General features: G+C 34.6%; 1 protein-coding gene across 3 annotated transcripts in view; it reads left to right on the top strand.

Moving 5' to 3' along the window:
• The window catches only part of LOC145978670 (eukaryotic translation initiation factor 4E-like), a 28,003-nt gene extending 14,935 nt beyond the window's left edge, over positions 1-13,068 (top strand). For all 3 annotated transcript variants that reach the window (XM_083111444.1, XM_083111460.1, XM_083111452.1), the window contains exons 4-5: positions 1,021-1,160; positions 11,245-13,068. In XM_083111444.1, coding sequence (XP_082967570.1) covers positions 1,021-1,160; positions 11,245-11,359 — 255 coding nt within the window. In that variant the 3' untranslated portion in view covers positions 11,360-13,068. The remainder of the gene's footprint in view (positions 1-1,020; positions 1,161-11,244) is intronic.
• The last annotated feature ends 4,452 nt before the right edge of the window (positions 13,069-17,520 follow it).

The following is a 17,520-nucleotide window of genomic DNA, read 5'->3' on the forward strand; positions in this document are numbered from 1 at the left end:
TGGGAATCAGTAAGAGCAGAATTGATATGGGTAGCAATGTTCTAATATTGCCTCCCTAATAACATCATGTTATCAAAATTGCCTTGTAATCAAGAGGTCCCAGGTGGTTCAATACCAGGTAGAGGCACATAGTGGTTTGGATCCTAGTTTAAACTGTATGCCTAGTCATGATTAGCTTAACTGTGTATAAAGTGGACTTCAAACAAACACTAAAATTTAGAATGTTCTGTGAGCCCTCCCTGATTTGTTCATTCATCTCCTTAATTGATATGTGTAAACATGTCAACTGTAGTGGTTTCAACTTTAAAAGAAAATCTGCACGTTTAAACATGTACTTGACAAAACGAGCATGTATGAATTATATATAAAGGTATATATATATGATAATACCTTTATATTCATAAAAATAATAGGATTATGAACTAAGGTAAAAGCTATTTATTGAAGGGTCAAATCAGTATAGTTACTTTTGTTACCTGATACAGGCACAGAATTAATATAAAGTGCACATTTTGCATAATTCCAAGAATATTTGGAGTTGGCAAGAGTTGGCAAAAGTGTCTTATTAGAAATTTGTGTACCATAGGAGCAATGTGACCCCAGATACAGTTTGAAATTAAACCAGTTCTTATTACAAATATGGTAGCATCAACTCAGGTTCTAGTACATACACTGCATGCAATACAGTAGAACTAAATTCATAGATAATAATAATAATAATAATAATAAAAACTAAATTTAGAAAGAATGTTAAGGTTGATACATGCATGAGCTCTGATTACAATGAATACATTAATTTATAATAAGTGTCAGGTGATTAAAGTTCTGTTTGCAAGTGTGCTCATTTGAAAGTTGTGCTTGGTTTGATGTCATTGGAAATGGAAATGATATATTTAAAATGTAGTGGTATGTGTATTGTTGGAATATATGTGACATGTTAGTTTAGTTACCAGTATTCATGCATTTTCAACTAGTAAATACATTTTGAGTATCAGTTTAAGTTCCTCTTGTACTTGGCAGCTTTTATGCTTAATTGGAGAGGCCTTTGATGAGTTCAGTGATGATGTATGTGGTGCTGTGGTCAACATCAGAGGAAAGGGTGACAAAATTGGAGTATGGACAGCAGATGCGTCAAGAGCACAAAGTGTAATGGAGATAGGGTAAGAAATCTGTTTTATTGTTTTTTGTTCATTTTTTTCACATCGTCACTGTTTTCTGACAATAAACGAACACCAAATTTAGAAAGATTCTGGCTATTTTTGTAATTTTTGGAAATTGTGCGCCAACTTGGTTATGGGATATTTTAGAAATCAAGTGAGGAAAGATAAGAAGATAAGAAAATAATTTCACTTGGATACATTGACCATTTTTCAGTTATATTTGAAGAAAAATATATTATTATTATGTACAGGAGACACAACCGAGCTACATAGAAACATGCAGAAACATTCAATTTAAAATTTGGAAATACACCAACAAGATAATCAGTTCAGAAGCAGAATTAACAGGGAACATACAGCCAGCTAGTTTCTTGCTCCTTCAACCATCATACCCAACAAAAGTAATGAGCACAAGTGATGAAAGTGTGAAAGTGATGAAATGCGAACCCATGCTGAAGCTAGCATTGAAGTTAATGTCCTTGGTTGGTAATATCGTACCATGACCACTAAAAGTATTCAGCCACTGAAACAGTGGTAGGAAAATGCAACATTGCACTTTATTTGATAAGCTAAATTAAATGACATCATGGAAAATAGATAGAAATGTTAAGAAGAAATGAGAAACAAAAATAAATTACCTTAGTCATAAGGAATTTCACAAGAGATATCAGAAACCAGGGTGGATAAAAATCATGATTTTTTTAAAAAAATTAATTTAAAAAAATTTAAATCAGATATTTTTTATTTGAATCTATTTTTTTAATTTACCATATAGAAATACCTTTTTTTTTAGAAAGGCTTTTTCTGGAAACAGCCCTGTAAAATATTTGAACAGTAACAAATAAAAAATATGTGTAAACATACATTTTTCTGTTTTTGATACTGTATATATGAACCTACTATGGAAATGTTTGTTGATTGTGTTAGTGAAACTGTAATAATTTCAGTAACTTTTCTTCCAGTGAAAATAAAACATTTTGGTGTACTATACAGTTATAACCTAAAGATTTTTTTATGGTTTTTGTAGCTGAATTTTGGCAATTTTTTTAATGATACTTTGCAAAGTATCAGCTACCATGTTTATTTACAGTTTAATGATAATGTTACTATTTACGGTTTAACATGATTAGTATTTTGTATATTTTTCTACACCAAATGTTTGCTATTTTTTCCATAAAAATTATTGAATTTTAAATCAAGAGCAATTTAAGTGCGTTTACAGATTACGTATTACATTTTGTTTCCTTTAATTTCCTTTTTCTTACAGCCTAACAAACACCACTAAATGATTTAGAAATTAATGTACTTTCAACTAAAGTGATTCTGATATTTACAAAATCCGTATGTACATTATTCAATAAATTATTTCTATAAAGTGATTTTAATCTGGAAACTACCAGGTGATTCAACAAAAACACAGTGATTTCAAATGGCATTTTAAAATATTTATTAGAACTAGACAAAAAAATTACATAATCTGATAGAGAAAACCCAAAAGTTTAATGAAAAACATGTTCGAAATGTCCACCTTGATGATTTATCGCTTCTCTCACCCGGTTGCACATGTTGTCAAATAACTGACAAAGGGTTGCTCGACTAACTTGTGCTGTACATTACACTGTTCGATATTTGCTTTCAAATCATCTAGTGATCACAGTCCTAGTTTGAAAACTTCCTGCTTTAGGAAATCCCACAAGAAACAATCACATGGGTTTAAGTCAGGGTTAGTTAGAGGCCACTGTTAACCGTTTTAAAAGAAATGTGTGTAGTGATTTGAAACCACACGATTGTTGAATTTTGAGTGGAGGAAGGTCAGGACAGGTTCAGTTGTAGCTCTGTCTTGCTGGAACCGTTGCTGACGAATTGGACAATGTTTCCAACGAAGACCAGGAATGAAGTATTGCTGCAGCATTTGCAAATAATTTTCTGATGTGACGTAGCCATCAAAAGAGAAAGGTCCAATCAAGCGACGTTTCGATATAGCACACCATACCAAAACCTTTTGTGCGTACAGAGGTGTCTCCATCGTTTCATGTGGATTATAGGTTGCCCAAAATCTGACATTCTGTTTATTCACTTGATCCGTAAGATAAAAGTAAGCTTCATCTGTACCACAAGTTTTCGATCAGGTCTGGGTTGTCTGCAATTAAGGGCACTAAACAGGTTTGCAAAATCTAGTCTGCATCTTTTTCCGGCATCTGTTAAAGCTTGAAGAACTTGGATTTTGTAAGCAAGCAAACAGATCATCGCACTGCTCGCCTGTTCGCACTTGTCGGTCCTGTCACATTCCCAGTCTTGTTGAATTGATTAACATCTTGCCAAATAGACAGTTGATGGTGCCCATGCACACACATTCTCCAGCTGGAACCGTCGTTGGAGAGAAACAAGAGAGTGTGACTCAATAAACCAGTTCACCAACTGAATCTTCTGCTGCAGTGAAAGTCTCCTGTCCTCCATTACTGTACTACTGTACAACAAACACCTGACAAAAATTAAATTAAATTTTAGACTTTTGTCAATCATAACAGTGACTTGCACAGAGGAGTAGATAGTCTAGCAGATATAGACATGGCCGTAGGCAGGAAAAATTTTCGGGGGGGGTTCATTCATAATTGTTCCCAGGGCGTCGCCAGAAATTAGAATAATAGAAATAATAATAATAATTGTACAATAATAATTAAAATTTCATAATAATAAAACAATTTTATTCCATAATAATAATACTAATAATAATTATTATTATATTATTGTTATATCCTTGAGGGTGCTTACTCAATCCAGCAGATGAGTGAATATCCAGCATAAGTTTCTTTTTGTTTTTTTTTACGTTTCATACAGTGTGTACTGAAATGCACAATTATTTTACTTCGTCATTAAACTTTAGATACCCTCAAGAAAAAAACTTTAAAAAGTTAGATGGAAATTTTAGTCATAAAGTTTTTGTTGTTTGAATTTAAAATTATTTTTTTTGGAATTTTGAAAAGTGTGGAACCAGTTATTCTCTTTAAAAGCTTAGCCTGGTGCATGGATTGTAACCTCAATAGCGAACGTAATGCGCTAAGAAACTGGAGATCCTAGGTTTGAACTCCTATCAAGGGGGATTTATTTTCGACTTTATCGGACGGGGAATTTAAAAGCTGGAAAGGGAATTTTGGGACAATCATAAGGGAATCTTCAGTCTATATTCCTTGTGACGCAGGAATAACACTGGAAAGATGACAGCAGAAGTGATAATGGAGGGGTCGCCGGTGGGCTGCAATTCCAAGAATAAATCCTGTTTCACTCAACTTTCAGAATTCCAAATGTATGAAAATTCTAGCTCAATCGTTTGAACATTATCTCCTTGTATTTTTGTGATATTTCGAAAAAAAATTGAAAATTTGTTAGATTTTGGTTTCTGAACATCCATTAATCCAACATGGCAGAAGTTTCGGGGGGGGGGGGGTTTGAACCCCAGAAACCCCCCCTCTAAATACGGCCATGGATATAGATCAATCAATCTCACATCGCTAATTATTTTCAAATCACAATATTTATTGTCTTGTTAAAGCCACAGTTCATATGCAACACTTTTTTTTTCCACGTGTTGTCCCTCAGTGTGATCTGCGGGTAAAGCTGGCCTAGGTCGCTCTTCCTCTGCCTCACCAGTTCCAGGCTGCCCAAAGGAGAAGGGAAGATTTCTGCCTCTACCTCCCTTGCCCTCTCGCCCCCGCCAGTCTATCTCCTATAGAACAGATAGGGCATTGGTTTCACAAAGATTTTTTGTAAATCCTCTAAAGAACTGAGGGTAAAATTTTCTGCAGTACTTATGTTCTCTGTATTTACACACCTTTTACATGTTGTACAATATGTATGTATAATATGGGATGTAGTTTTATTATTTATGAAATGGGAACGTGTTATGTGCAGACAATAATAATATGCTTTCTCTTTTTTTTTTTTTCAAATATGGTATATGTAATGATTAAATTACAAATATGTGCTCAGGCTCTCTCTCCCTCTCATTTTAGTAGTGTTTTATTTAAAATATACTAATCTCTTGACCTCGTAACAGTCATAAATACAGATCTATTTAAACACATATCTTGCACGTGTGCGAATTACTCATTTTGTAGAATATTAAGTATTAAAAAAAAATATTTAAAAATACCAAAAATAGTTTACTTACGACTTGTAAGTATGTACAGTTTTCCAAACTATGTTTCGGGAGTCAACTGCTCCCTTATTTAGGTTTTCCCTTGGCTAGCAAAATCGCTTCATAGCCACGTCAAATTGTCCTTGTTTTACATCAATTTGACACGGCTATGAAGCGATTTTGCTAGCCAAGGAAAAACCTGAAGAAGGGAGCAGTTGACTCCCAAAACGTAGTTTGGAGAACTGTACATACTCACAAGTCGTAAGTAAACTATTTTTGGAATTTTTAAATATATATATATATATATATATATATATATATATATATATATTAAATACTTAATATTATGGATCTATTTATGTGGGTAAGAGAACGCACGTTCATATTGTTGTTGGTTTGGTTTATTTTAATTCACTTTTGTGCCACGTTTGGTTATGGCGAAAATGAGGATGAGTGATGATATGAAATTGATGAAGGGACCTCATATGAACAATCCAGGGCAGGATTTGAACCTGTGATGAGTGTGCATTCTTGTTCCTGTGTGTTGTACTCTGCAGTGAATAATGAAATAATTTGGAATGAAAAATGTATCGCAGAACTCAAAAAGCCAAATGAATGTTATTGAAGAAACTACGAAGAAGTGTGTTTTGTTACCTGTTTTGTTTCTGTGCATAAAGTGGACTTAAAACACCAAATCCAACCGTGAGGGAGTGGTTATCACAGCATGCTACGACACCATGAGTTCCGGGTTTGAACCCCAACATGGGCATGGGTGTTCTTTGTGTTTGTCCCTTCATTAATTTTATCGTATCATCTTCACAATTAACCAAATGTGACAAAAAGCGACTCTAAGTAGCAAAAATGTAATCAAATCATTGATTGATTGCTTGATTTAGTTTATTTTACTTCGCTTTTCCTCCACTTTTGGCTAATCACAAAGATGATATGATCAAATTGATGAAGGGGCACACACACAGAATTCCCATGGCCAAGCCGAGATTCGAACCTAGGATCTCTGGCTTTAGTAGTCGAATCATATCATTTGTTAATTTGAAATGGGGGTGGGGGTTTCGTGTACTTTTTTTAGTACTCATTCATCATTTTGCAATGTTTTCCTGTTATTGACATTCTTTTTTTTATGATTACTGGGTGCCAAAGGGGGAGGGGTATGACCCACACCAACCCCCCCCCCCCCCCCCTGAGAAGGCCACTGATTACTGCCCCAAGTGTCAATGTCACTGAATCATAAAATATACAAATTATTACACACTGTGAATATACTAAATATTTTTTAGGGTCATTTGAAATCACTGCGTTTCTGTTGAAACATGAGATCTTATATTTTGTCACTGATATAAACAGGACATTCGTCATATTTTAATAATTAGTCCCAAGTACAGTGCAAGGAGAGGCTACAACTTGGAAATTGAGTTTGAAAAGGGGCTTTGTGCCATGGTAGAGTACCCTGTAGGTATTGACATGCCAAGATACTAGCATGCACTAGCCAGCCATTTCCGAGAAAGAGCTCTTCAAAGTTTCAAAGCTTTCCACGCTCACCTGGCAAGGTGAAGATATTGTTCGACTGCAAAGTGAGTTGGTGGCCCAGTGGAATTTTATCAGTTTCAGGTGCCGAAGAATATGGGATCAATTGTGGCTAGATTGCCACTAACGTTTTTTTAATTAACTTGAGCAACAATGTATTACATTTCATGGAAAGGAAAGGAAAGGAAAATTTACTGTTTGTGGAAAAAGTCTACATTTCTGTAATAGTGCACTAAAAGCAAGAAATTTGTTTTTAGTTTGATATACTGAGTTTCATCAGTAGTTACAGCTAAACTTGTTTATTAATTTTGAACTATTTTCTTGTAGAAATGTAATATTGGAATTTACAACTTCTTCGTGCAATTTTTGGTATGTGTTTGTTAGATTGAAATTTAGGAACAATATGTGTTACTTAATTTTACTAAAATTATGTATTATTTATGCAATAATTTGATTTTTTATAAAAATAATTGTTAATAATTAGTCAGTATGTAACACGTAAAAACACACCCCTGATACTTGGTTGTGTGTGTTTAGCTAAAATATTGTCATTTTCTTCCGCTAATTGCCCTAATGATTTGGTCCTTGGTCTTAAAAATCTTCAAAAGTCAACGAATTTTGTTTTTATGAAATAGTAAGACACCCTGGGGAAAAATAACTCATTTTTTTTTCTTCATATATGGAAAAAATATTTCAATTTTCTCACCACTTCACAAACATTTGCATATTAAATTATCCACGTGTTTTATTCAACAAAATATTGTGTGTAGTGAAACACAAAAATACTAGTCACAATTGAAGCTTTTATTTACCTTTATTTATAAATGATTCAGAGTGGTAATTATTGTAAAAGCATGGACGAGAAAATATTTGTTGACAATATGCCCAGCAAGTGCAAGACAAATTTTCGAAATAAATGGTTGCTAGAGTTAATAAAAAAGAAAAAAGTAAAGGCACTCAAATGACAAACCCAGAACCTTTGATGCATGGAGCTGGTATGTTACCACTGGGCCACTTGGAAGTCAGGCAATATCTTCATCTCATAAATCACTAGGGGCATGCATATTTCGTTTTTGATGAAAAAAACTAAATTTAAAAAAACACACATTGTAGTGTTCATTTTTAATGTTTTTGAAAGGTGTGAGATGCATTTTCCTACTCTGTTTTTTCACGAACTGATGCGAAATGAACTGCAAAATGCGAAATAAACTCTTAAACATGAAATTTAGGGTTTATTTACCAACGCAACACCTTCTACGGTGTGAATTGTCCTGTGAGTTATGCAATTGACGGAAAATTGATTAATTCTGCTGTTATTATTGGAGAAGCAAAAATGGACTCCTTTACACAGAAATGAACTTAATACTCTTGACTACATAAATGTGCTATTAGAAGTGAAATATTAATTTTGTGTAATAAGTGCAGTTTTAAATCAAATTTAGGATTATATTCACAATTTTAAAACCAAAATGTATTTTTATATATACCACGTTTCATCCAATTTTTCACCAGCTATAACACCCAAATTTTATTTTATTTACAGCTTTTGAACCCAAAATTGACTTCGTTTTTTGATTTTGCTTTTTTATTTACCAAACTTATGTGTGGCTATAAATCACACTTGGAAAGCTGGCTAGTGCATGCTAGTACCTTTGCATATCAGTACCTATAGGGTACCACCTTACCTCTACATGAAATCCCATCCAAACACAATTTCCCAAGCCATAGCATCTCCTTGTTAGCCATTTTTACATTGGAATATATTAAGGTAACCAAGAAAGTTCCATCTGTTTCTGATATTGAATGTCATGTGCTCTACACTGTGTGATGTGGTCATTGCATTCAAACAAAAATGGTATTTTGAAAGCATAAAATGTAAAAGTTTAATAACCACTAAGCCAACGACCACCTCACATCACCAGTGGCCATTTTAGAGAATAAGAAGGTCAAAATAACTAATCCTAAATGTGCGAGTAAAATACATTAACCCACAACCTTTTTTCCCTTTTACCCCAATCAACTCAAAATCCAAAATATCTGTGGTAAACAGTCGCCATTCATCCAACATCAGATATCCATTTATTATCTCAGAGATATTTAATTTAGGTCCCCTTATGCTGAATTACGAAATACCATGGATTGAAAGTATGAAATCCTAAAAATTTCAGTATAGCTTCTCCCCTTTTTTTGTATTAGCTGTTAAGTTATCTGGTCCCACCTTTTTGTGATCATCTAGCCACGGTGGGCCAAATCCGATAATACAAAAAGAAAAAAAAAGATTTTACTGTAATACTCTATGCTAGCCAACCACTTTTAAAAATCCCTGCCCATTCTTCTTGTAAAAACATAGGTATAAGCCAAAACAGATGGATGGAATCATTCATCAAACAAAAATATTAACACGTCAAAAGTTCAATTGTTGATGGTAATATTCTAACAACGAGAGTTCTGTACACTGCAAAACTGTTCCCCCAATTACTGACACACATGTTATAAAGTAGTAAATAGTAAAATTCACAAGTGTACAAACAATTCCCATTTATCATACATACCATTAAAAATCAATTTTAACAACAGCGACACACGGATTCTGTAACTGGCACTGGTTTGGGTGATCGGAAACTTAGTTATTAAGACGTGAATATTCTCGTATCAAGATTTTGGATATTGGCCGTACATTTGATGGCATGAAATATTTAATGCAAGTTTTTTGCACAAATGAATAATTGTGAACTGCTACAAAAATCGAAAATAATATAACAATATATTAACTTTAACTAAACGAAAATAAAATATGTAATTTATACCTTACTATTCCATGTTCACACCAAAAGTCAAAGTGGTACGCTCAAATCCAGTTTCATTACTGCTTCCAATCATCTGCGCTGGTGTGCCATCAAGGAGAAAACCCTCCTTTCCTTGTGTATGTCTAGATTACCACTGCTCGCCGTCGTGACAAACCTCGGCCTCTACGAAAGGTAGGGGGTGTGGCTTCTCAGTCCAGTTACATAATTCTCCCGCTAGGGGAAGCAGGGTTTCCAGTTTTAAATGCAAGGCATCGAGACTCAAGCGTAATATACATAATTATGCAAATCTCCTCCTAAGAAATTAAAGAGGAGAATTTGGTGGAGCTTTAAGTGATGCAATCTATAAGCACACACCACAACTGTAAGTTCCAAAGTTGGACAGATAAGATAGTTGGTGGTGGACGTACACATGTTCAACCAGCAGATTATGTATGGTCTGTGCAGTTTAATGTGAATATCGGTGAGGACAGGTACTCTAAACAACATGATAAGGGCCTGTATGCTGTATGGGGGTGTACTTGGCACATAAATGACAGCATCAAGCAGGGGGGACATTTTGTACCAATTCTATATATATATCTTAACACAAAATTGGGGGGATCTTTTCTTTGATTGACTTATTCATTTTTAGTTATTGTTATTATGTACAGTTTTTCTACTTACCTGTGGCTGATCACGGCAGTGGAATTGAAATGAATGAAACACCTCCTCTTATGCACTTAGAATCTGTTTCGAAGGTGGGAACTTGCTGTTTGCATTAATACAATGTTAGTCAAGCAGAAAAACTGTTAAGAAAATGGTTCAGTACACTAACAATGGCAGTGAGCCTGAGCAGTTTTGTGCATTTTATGTTAGCAAACATGAAACTGAGCCTAAAGTACCTAAAGTAAACATATATTGCTTAAATATGTCTGTGTTATGTTGTTCCGCAAATTTTGACTGACCAAAATAATTTGAGTAAATAATTTGGCATAAAGGGGAGGGATGTTCTACCTTTTTGGGGGGAGTGCATCATAGACCTTGGGGGGGGGGGGGCACCCCTGGCAGCAAGAAGAAAAATATGTGAGGCTTTTGACAATGATGTGAATGAGCAGACAATGCAGTGGTGCTTTAAAAGATTCAAGGCTGTTCTCCAATTATGGTAAGGTTTGTTTGTATGCTTTTAATAAAAATGCAATAAGTTTATAGAGACTAGCTTCAAAATAATCTAGCACAGGTATTTTAGTAGTTTTTATTTTATTTTATCTGTAATGTTTCCTTCTGTTTTACCAGAACTTTTTCAAGCTACACGAAGATATACATACAATAACACAACCTCGCATGGCTAGTCACTCTATGTTTCTGGAACCTAAGAAGCATAGAGTGACTAGTCATGTGAGGTTGTGTTATTGTATGTATATCTTGGTGTAGCTTGAAAAAGTTCTGAGAAACCAGAATGAAATGTTAGATAAAATAAGATAAAAACCACTAAAATAACTATGTTAGATTATTTTGCATCTATAAAAAGTGATTATGCGAACCTTCCAAGAAGAACAGAGACTAGCTTTATGTGTGAAGAGGGTATTGGGTTGAAATTTAAAATTCTACTTTTTATTTCCAGGAAAAGACTAAAGGAGAGATTACACATAAATCCGAAAGTCACAATAGGATATCAAATTCATAAGGATACTATGAATAAATCAGGTTCTGTAACAAAAAATACTTACTCAATATAACAAAGGCTCCAAGTTAAAAAAGAAATATATGATTTGAAAGGAAGACTTGGAAAGACTGTGAACTTTGGATCTATAGTTTCTTCCCCCCAACTTCTGCGTCAACAGGGATGCATTATTCACTATTATGACAAAGACTGCATGCCTTGAGGATTTACATGTGACATGTGCAGTTTGTCTAAGTTGTGTTACCTGTACATAGAGACATTTTTTGGTGTGCAGGATGTTTAGGATTCTGACTTTTTTAAGGTGGATTACTGTAAAGAATATTAATAATAAACTACGGAGCATGTGGGAGTATTTTTTCCGTAATTGACTGATGCCAAATGAAGGAAAAAGTGTGTTTTGGTGTGGTAATAGCTTACGTGTTTAGTTTGGTTCTGATGTCTGACATTTCCCTCCCCACCAATTTAGTTTATCAATTTACTGTATTTGTCGTTTGTAATGTTATTTTAATACAACAACATGCATGATTTCATTTATTTCCTAACATGAAACAATTCTGATTTGTTTGAAAATTTTGGTGGTAATTTTTTTTACATGTAGAGTTAGTGACAATTGAGTATGCATGGAGGTGAAAATAATTCAATTTGTAACTAGCTATTCCACTTGCCAAAATATTGTTTTTCTTTTTTAATACATACATGTGTGTGTTTTTGGCAACAAATGTTTAACTTAAAATTTATTGTCATATTAGGAAATTTTTAGTTTTCCATAATTACATGATAATGAAGAGTTTTGTATTTTGTCATAAATTGTACGTTACTGTAAATAAAACCCAGTAAATGTAGAAAACAATATTTCCATGAAAGTGTAATATAGGGAAAAAGCTGGTTATGTGATTACTAGATTCATCAAAATAGTAGCTAACCTGATATAAGTGAGTTGTAACAATTTCTCGTAATATTATATTTTTGTAGTAACATTGTGGAAAATTGAAGAAAAGAAACAGAAGATATTTAAGTTTTTCATTTACTCTTGTACTTCCATGCTTCCATAGTTGAAATGCTTTAGTGTTGGTGTGAAAATTGTCATGCTTAACCTATTTTTGTGTTGTGTTACGTTCTTTCAAGAGTTGTTCCATAATGCAATATTATATTTCTTGATTTACATTCACCTTCCTCTGTAATATAATTTACTTTTTGTTGTATGAGTTCATGTTCTTGGTAGCAATTGCATTATTTATAATGGCCTAAATGGGGCATTTGGTTGTAATTTTCATAAATATTTTTATGAAAAGTTCCTGTTTCTTATTTTTTTCAAAGTAATATACGTTTAACTTTTGATTAGGCACATAGTAAGGGATATGGTAGCATAACTGAGTGAAAAAAATTTACTCTCAAATTTGATAAGATTTGCCTCCATGCCCAAAATTTTAGAGTATTAGTCTTTTTGCTAAACAATAGTTGCAAGGAGGTACAGAAATTAGATAATGAGTTCTACCATTCCTCTTACTATAGTTTGTGCCAAATCTTAAATCATTATTATTTTTTTTTAAATGATGCTGTTTGTTTCTTGGATTTGATTATAGTTCAACACTTCATTGATTTGTAGTCTTATGAAATTTCTATGTGAATAGTCCAAAAAAAATATTTTTAAACTGACGTACATGGTTAGTGATGAAGCATGTGTATTCTAGGGTGGAAATTTCAGTGGAAAATTACAGACTTATCAATATAATGCAATCCAGAATTAAATCTACTTTGCAAGTGCTAAGTTTAATTTTTTTATATTTGGAGTCAAGGGTAGTAAAAGAGGAAACACAGGAAGAAATAACATAACATCAATTACTTTGGGAGAATACCAAGTCTTGTGTTTTTTCTCCTATTGTTATCCATCTCAAAATGACAACTATTACAGGATATCACTAAAAGGAAAATTTATCTCTTGCTGAACTGTGACCAGACAAGTAATCCCATTCATCCAATGTTGCAGTCCCTAGCTATTTACATATACAACATTTCAATAATATAATATCCATTGAAATTAGCAACTTTGCTTCTTGAGATATAAGTATTAAAAATGTATGCAAGCATATCATACACGAAAAGGTAAAAAGTCCATGTGCATATAGCACCGTGCCATGAAGAGACATTTAGGGGATGTGGGGGGAGGCGCCACATTTTTGATCTTTGCCATTTTAGAGGTGGTGATTAGCACCATGCTTTGGCCACTTTACCCCCCCCCCCCCCCAGGTACCCTGGGTGAGCCACTTTATGCAGGGACAAGGCCAAATTCCGACCTTTGATCACCCACCCTAGGAATCAAACGTGGGTGTCCCATGTGGCAGTCAGATTTCCCTACAGAAGCAAACATTAATGAAGTTATCACTAGAGGGCAGATTTACATGTACTAAAGAAGACCAGAATATGCACTATAAGTTTTGAAAAGGTGTCCTAAAATTGTGTTTTACAATCTATATATACTTTATGACTGCACCAATACCCTCCCATTTTCTAGGAGCACGTCACTGCCGACGCAATTCAAGCAATTCCCTCCTATACACTCATATTTCCAGCGTAGTTAGCTAATATAATTGCTCAACATGGATAGTGAAAAATATTGCATTTCTGTCATTCGTATTTTTACAGATGATGCCTATTTATAAAACAGGAAATTATGACTGATTACTGTGGCTTAATTTAGGCTTTTGCTTCAAGTAACAGAATCATCTTTCACTAGATATTAACAGTTAAAACACCCTCCATTACATGCAAAATTTGTAAAATTAATTAATTTAGTGAAACATATATATACACAACAACTAGTCTTATGCAGTCAAAACATTATTGTTGAATGCAGTGTTGAACAGGGTTTACAAAGCCATGAAATATTGGCCCAAGCCCAAAGGACCAATTTCTTACAGGAGTATTCATGCATATGTGTGACAATAATAGTGTATGTAAATTTCTATGTGAACCACAAGAAATTATTCCAAATACCTAAGATATTAAATTTAATAAGTATATTCTCATATATATATATATATATAATATATACAGTGAAATCTCAGTTATATGTTTTATGGGGGATAGAAGGGTAAAAACGTATAACTGAGAAAAACATATTATTGAAATATAATTAAAATGGTAAAATTAAGTACACAAAGAAAGAAAAGGAGTACTACATATACACCAAAGTTTGCTGTATTGCACTAATCTATTCTAAATTGTTATTGTAAATTCACAAATTCACGAGAAATAGACATTGAAGGCACCGGTGGGTGAAAGGGGTACAAGCAAAGTTTACCCATTCAGCCAATTCAAACAAGTTGAAGAAAGGGGGAAGTGATTATTGTATTGCAAGGGACACATGAACAATATTTCGTATGCAGATAGCTGCATTAAAAAGAAGGCTGCTTCGTGAAATTATTGCATAGCCCAGCACAGTGGCATGCCCAAGGAGGGGTTGGTGTGATCATACCTTCTTCCCCCTTGGCCCAGTATTCCTTATAAAAAAAAAAAAAAAAAAAAAAAAAAAAAAAAATGTAGGCAGGAAAAGATGGCAAAATTAGAGCTGACTACTAAAACAAGTATAAAACCCCTCCCTTCCATATCTTTCGAGCAAATTACAAACAGCAGTTGCAGATTAATTATGTCTTGAGAGAGGAGATTAGCGACTTTTTTCACTCGTTCCTAAACCAATATCACATAACCGGGATTGGCAAATTATCTCCCGCCAAACAAGAAAGGAAAGTTTTCCAAGCAAGTTCCCCCCCCCCCTGCTCCCTCTCTCCTTCCCCCTTCTACTAGTAAGGATTACGTAGATAAAGAAATGGGAATAGTGATTGAGCCACGTTCTCAAGTGTCCACATAAATTTTTGTGGGAGGGAGGCACAACAAAGACACCAGAGTCGCACTTGTAGAATGTGTTAAAATGCTGGAGAAAGCATCATTTAATGACTATCGTTTTGGCAATAGTTCGCTTGTTCCCGATTGTAAGGAAGGAGTTCAAGGTCGCATGGTGAATGAATAGGCTGCTACAAAAGCGAGGGAGAGGTCGACTGGCATACGGGACAGGCTTCTGGCAAATTTTGTCCTCTGCAGGGTTTGGAAAACATATAAAGTGTGAAACTTAGGAGTTACAGTAAACGTAAGATAAATGTCCTAATGTTCAGCATGGTTTTGTTGCAGGGAATAGGCTGAATGGATTAAGCAGGTAAACCTTGCTTGTACCACTTTCACCCACTGGTGCCTTCAATGTCTATTTCTCGTGAATTTACAATAACGATTTAGAACAGATTAGTGCAATACAGCAAACTTGGGGGTATATGTAGTACTCCTTTTCTTTCTTTGTGTACTTAATTTTACCATTTTAATTATATTTCAATAATATATTTCCTCAGTTATACGTTTTTACCCTTCTGTCCCCCATAAAACGTATAACTGAGATTTCACTGTATATGGTACACATGGATGTCTTCAGGATATTTTCCAGGGAGGAGCAAGGAAGGTATTTTTTTTTTCCAGGGAGGCAAACTAATCACATTTTCCACAATAATAGTGTTGTTCCCTCAAAAAACATTGCTTAAATTTGAATTTATCATGTTCGTGCAATAATTAATACATATTATTGTGTATTATTGTGGCTGAAATGAAATTATGTGTGTGAAATATATAATTTTTGGTTGACTTTCATTTTCCAGGGGGGGGGGGGGGTTATGCTGCCCCTCCCTTTCCAGATGCTCATGTACACAGCTAGGAAAAGTGGTGGTAATCAAATGGTTGGTTGATTTGGCGTTTTAAGTCCACTTTATGCACAGTAAGGCTAATCAGGACTGGACCTACAGTTTAAAGTTTGATCCGAACCACTTGCACCTCCACCGGGTATCAAACCTGGGACCCCTTGATTACAAGGCGACGACGCTACCACTGCGCCATCGGGGAGGCCCTGGTGGTAATCAAATGATTCAGACCTAAGGAATACTATTTTTTCAACTTTTATATAAGATGCTGTTGAGGATGGATGGTTGTATTCTGATTTCCAAAGAAATCACCAGGAATTCAAATAATGAACTAGGACCTCGAACTTTGAAAATGCTGTCCTTAGTCCTTACGGCATGTAAGGTGGGACCGACCCATGCTCTTCACAGTGGAATCGTGCCCATAATGGAAAGCGAGAAGTTTATATGTGTGACAATAATAGTGTATGTAAATTTTCATGTGAACCACAATAAATCATTCCAAATACCTAAGATATTAAATTTAATAAGTATATGCTCAGACTAGACTTGACATTAAATAACTGGCATTTGTAGTAATTACATCGTCTATTGTTTTTGGTTAATTAAATTTTCTCTTGAATTTAAAATGTTTCGGGAGTAGCAGCGATTGGGCACCAAAACTGGGGGAGGGGTTAGGAGAGATTGCTTTCTCTTGGTAGAAAACTGTGGGGACCTACTGCTCCCCTTCCCCCGCTGTCTTTCGGTATACTATTGTCCATCCACAGCAAGCATGCAGTGTATTTAAAAAAATGCACATGGACAGAGAAATTCTAATGATTATTTCAGATGGCAGCTGTTCCAAAGTATAAGAATGTAGAACTTTTGACAAAAGAAGTGCCATTTCCCTAAGCTGCTATACTGATTGGAGGTGGATTGTTTCATGTGCCTTATCTAAAAATAAGCCAACGTCAACATTATGGAATTGTGGACGTTGCAGGATTTTTCCAGGGAGAGGGTGGGCCATAATAGTGCTTCCCCTCAAAAAACACTTATTCAGATTGAAGCTATCATATTCGTGCAACATCCTTCCAATAATTAACATAAATTACTGGAAATGACATGAAATATATGTGTGTAATATTTAAGTTTATGTTAACATCAATTTTCCAGGGGGATTGTGGACAACCCCCTTCTCCCCCACATTCATGTGTGGAATCAAGTGCGAAACACACAAGTTGCACTCTTTTGTTTACATTTGTATTTTAAATATTTCCAAGTTGGGAGGAGAGGTTTCAATAAATTATTTGGAAGCATAAACACATGTATGTAGCATCCCCCAAGGGATGAACAGTTGTAACCAGAAGGCAAATGCACCCATTATGAAACAAGTAGCACCTATACACAGACACTGATACAGATTTACGAAGATAGCATAGCATATCAAGATGTATCTAACAAATAATGTCACTCTGCTGTCACCGGGGACTAAAACTATTGACTC

The sequence above is a fragment of the Lepisma saccharinum genome, chromosome 1 (assembly GCF_977018435.1).
Source record: "Lepisma saccharinum chromosome 1, izLepSacc3.1, whole genome shotgun sequence".
Taxonomy (NCBI): Eukaryota; Metazoa; Arthropoda; class Insecta; order Zygentoma; family Lepismatidae; genus Lepisma; species Lepisma saccharinum.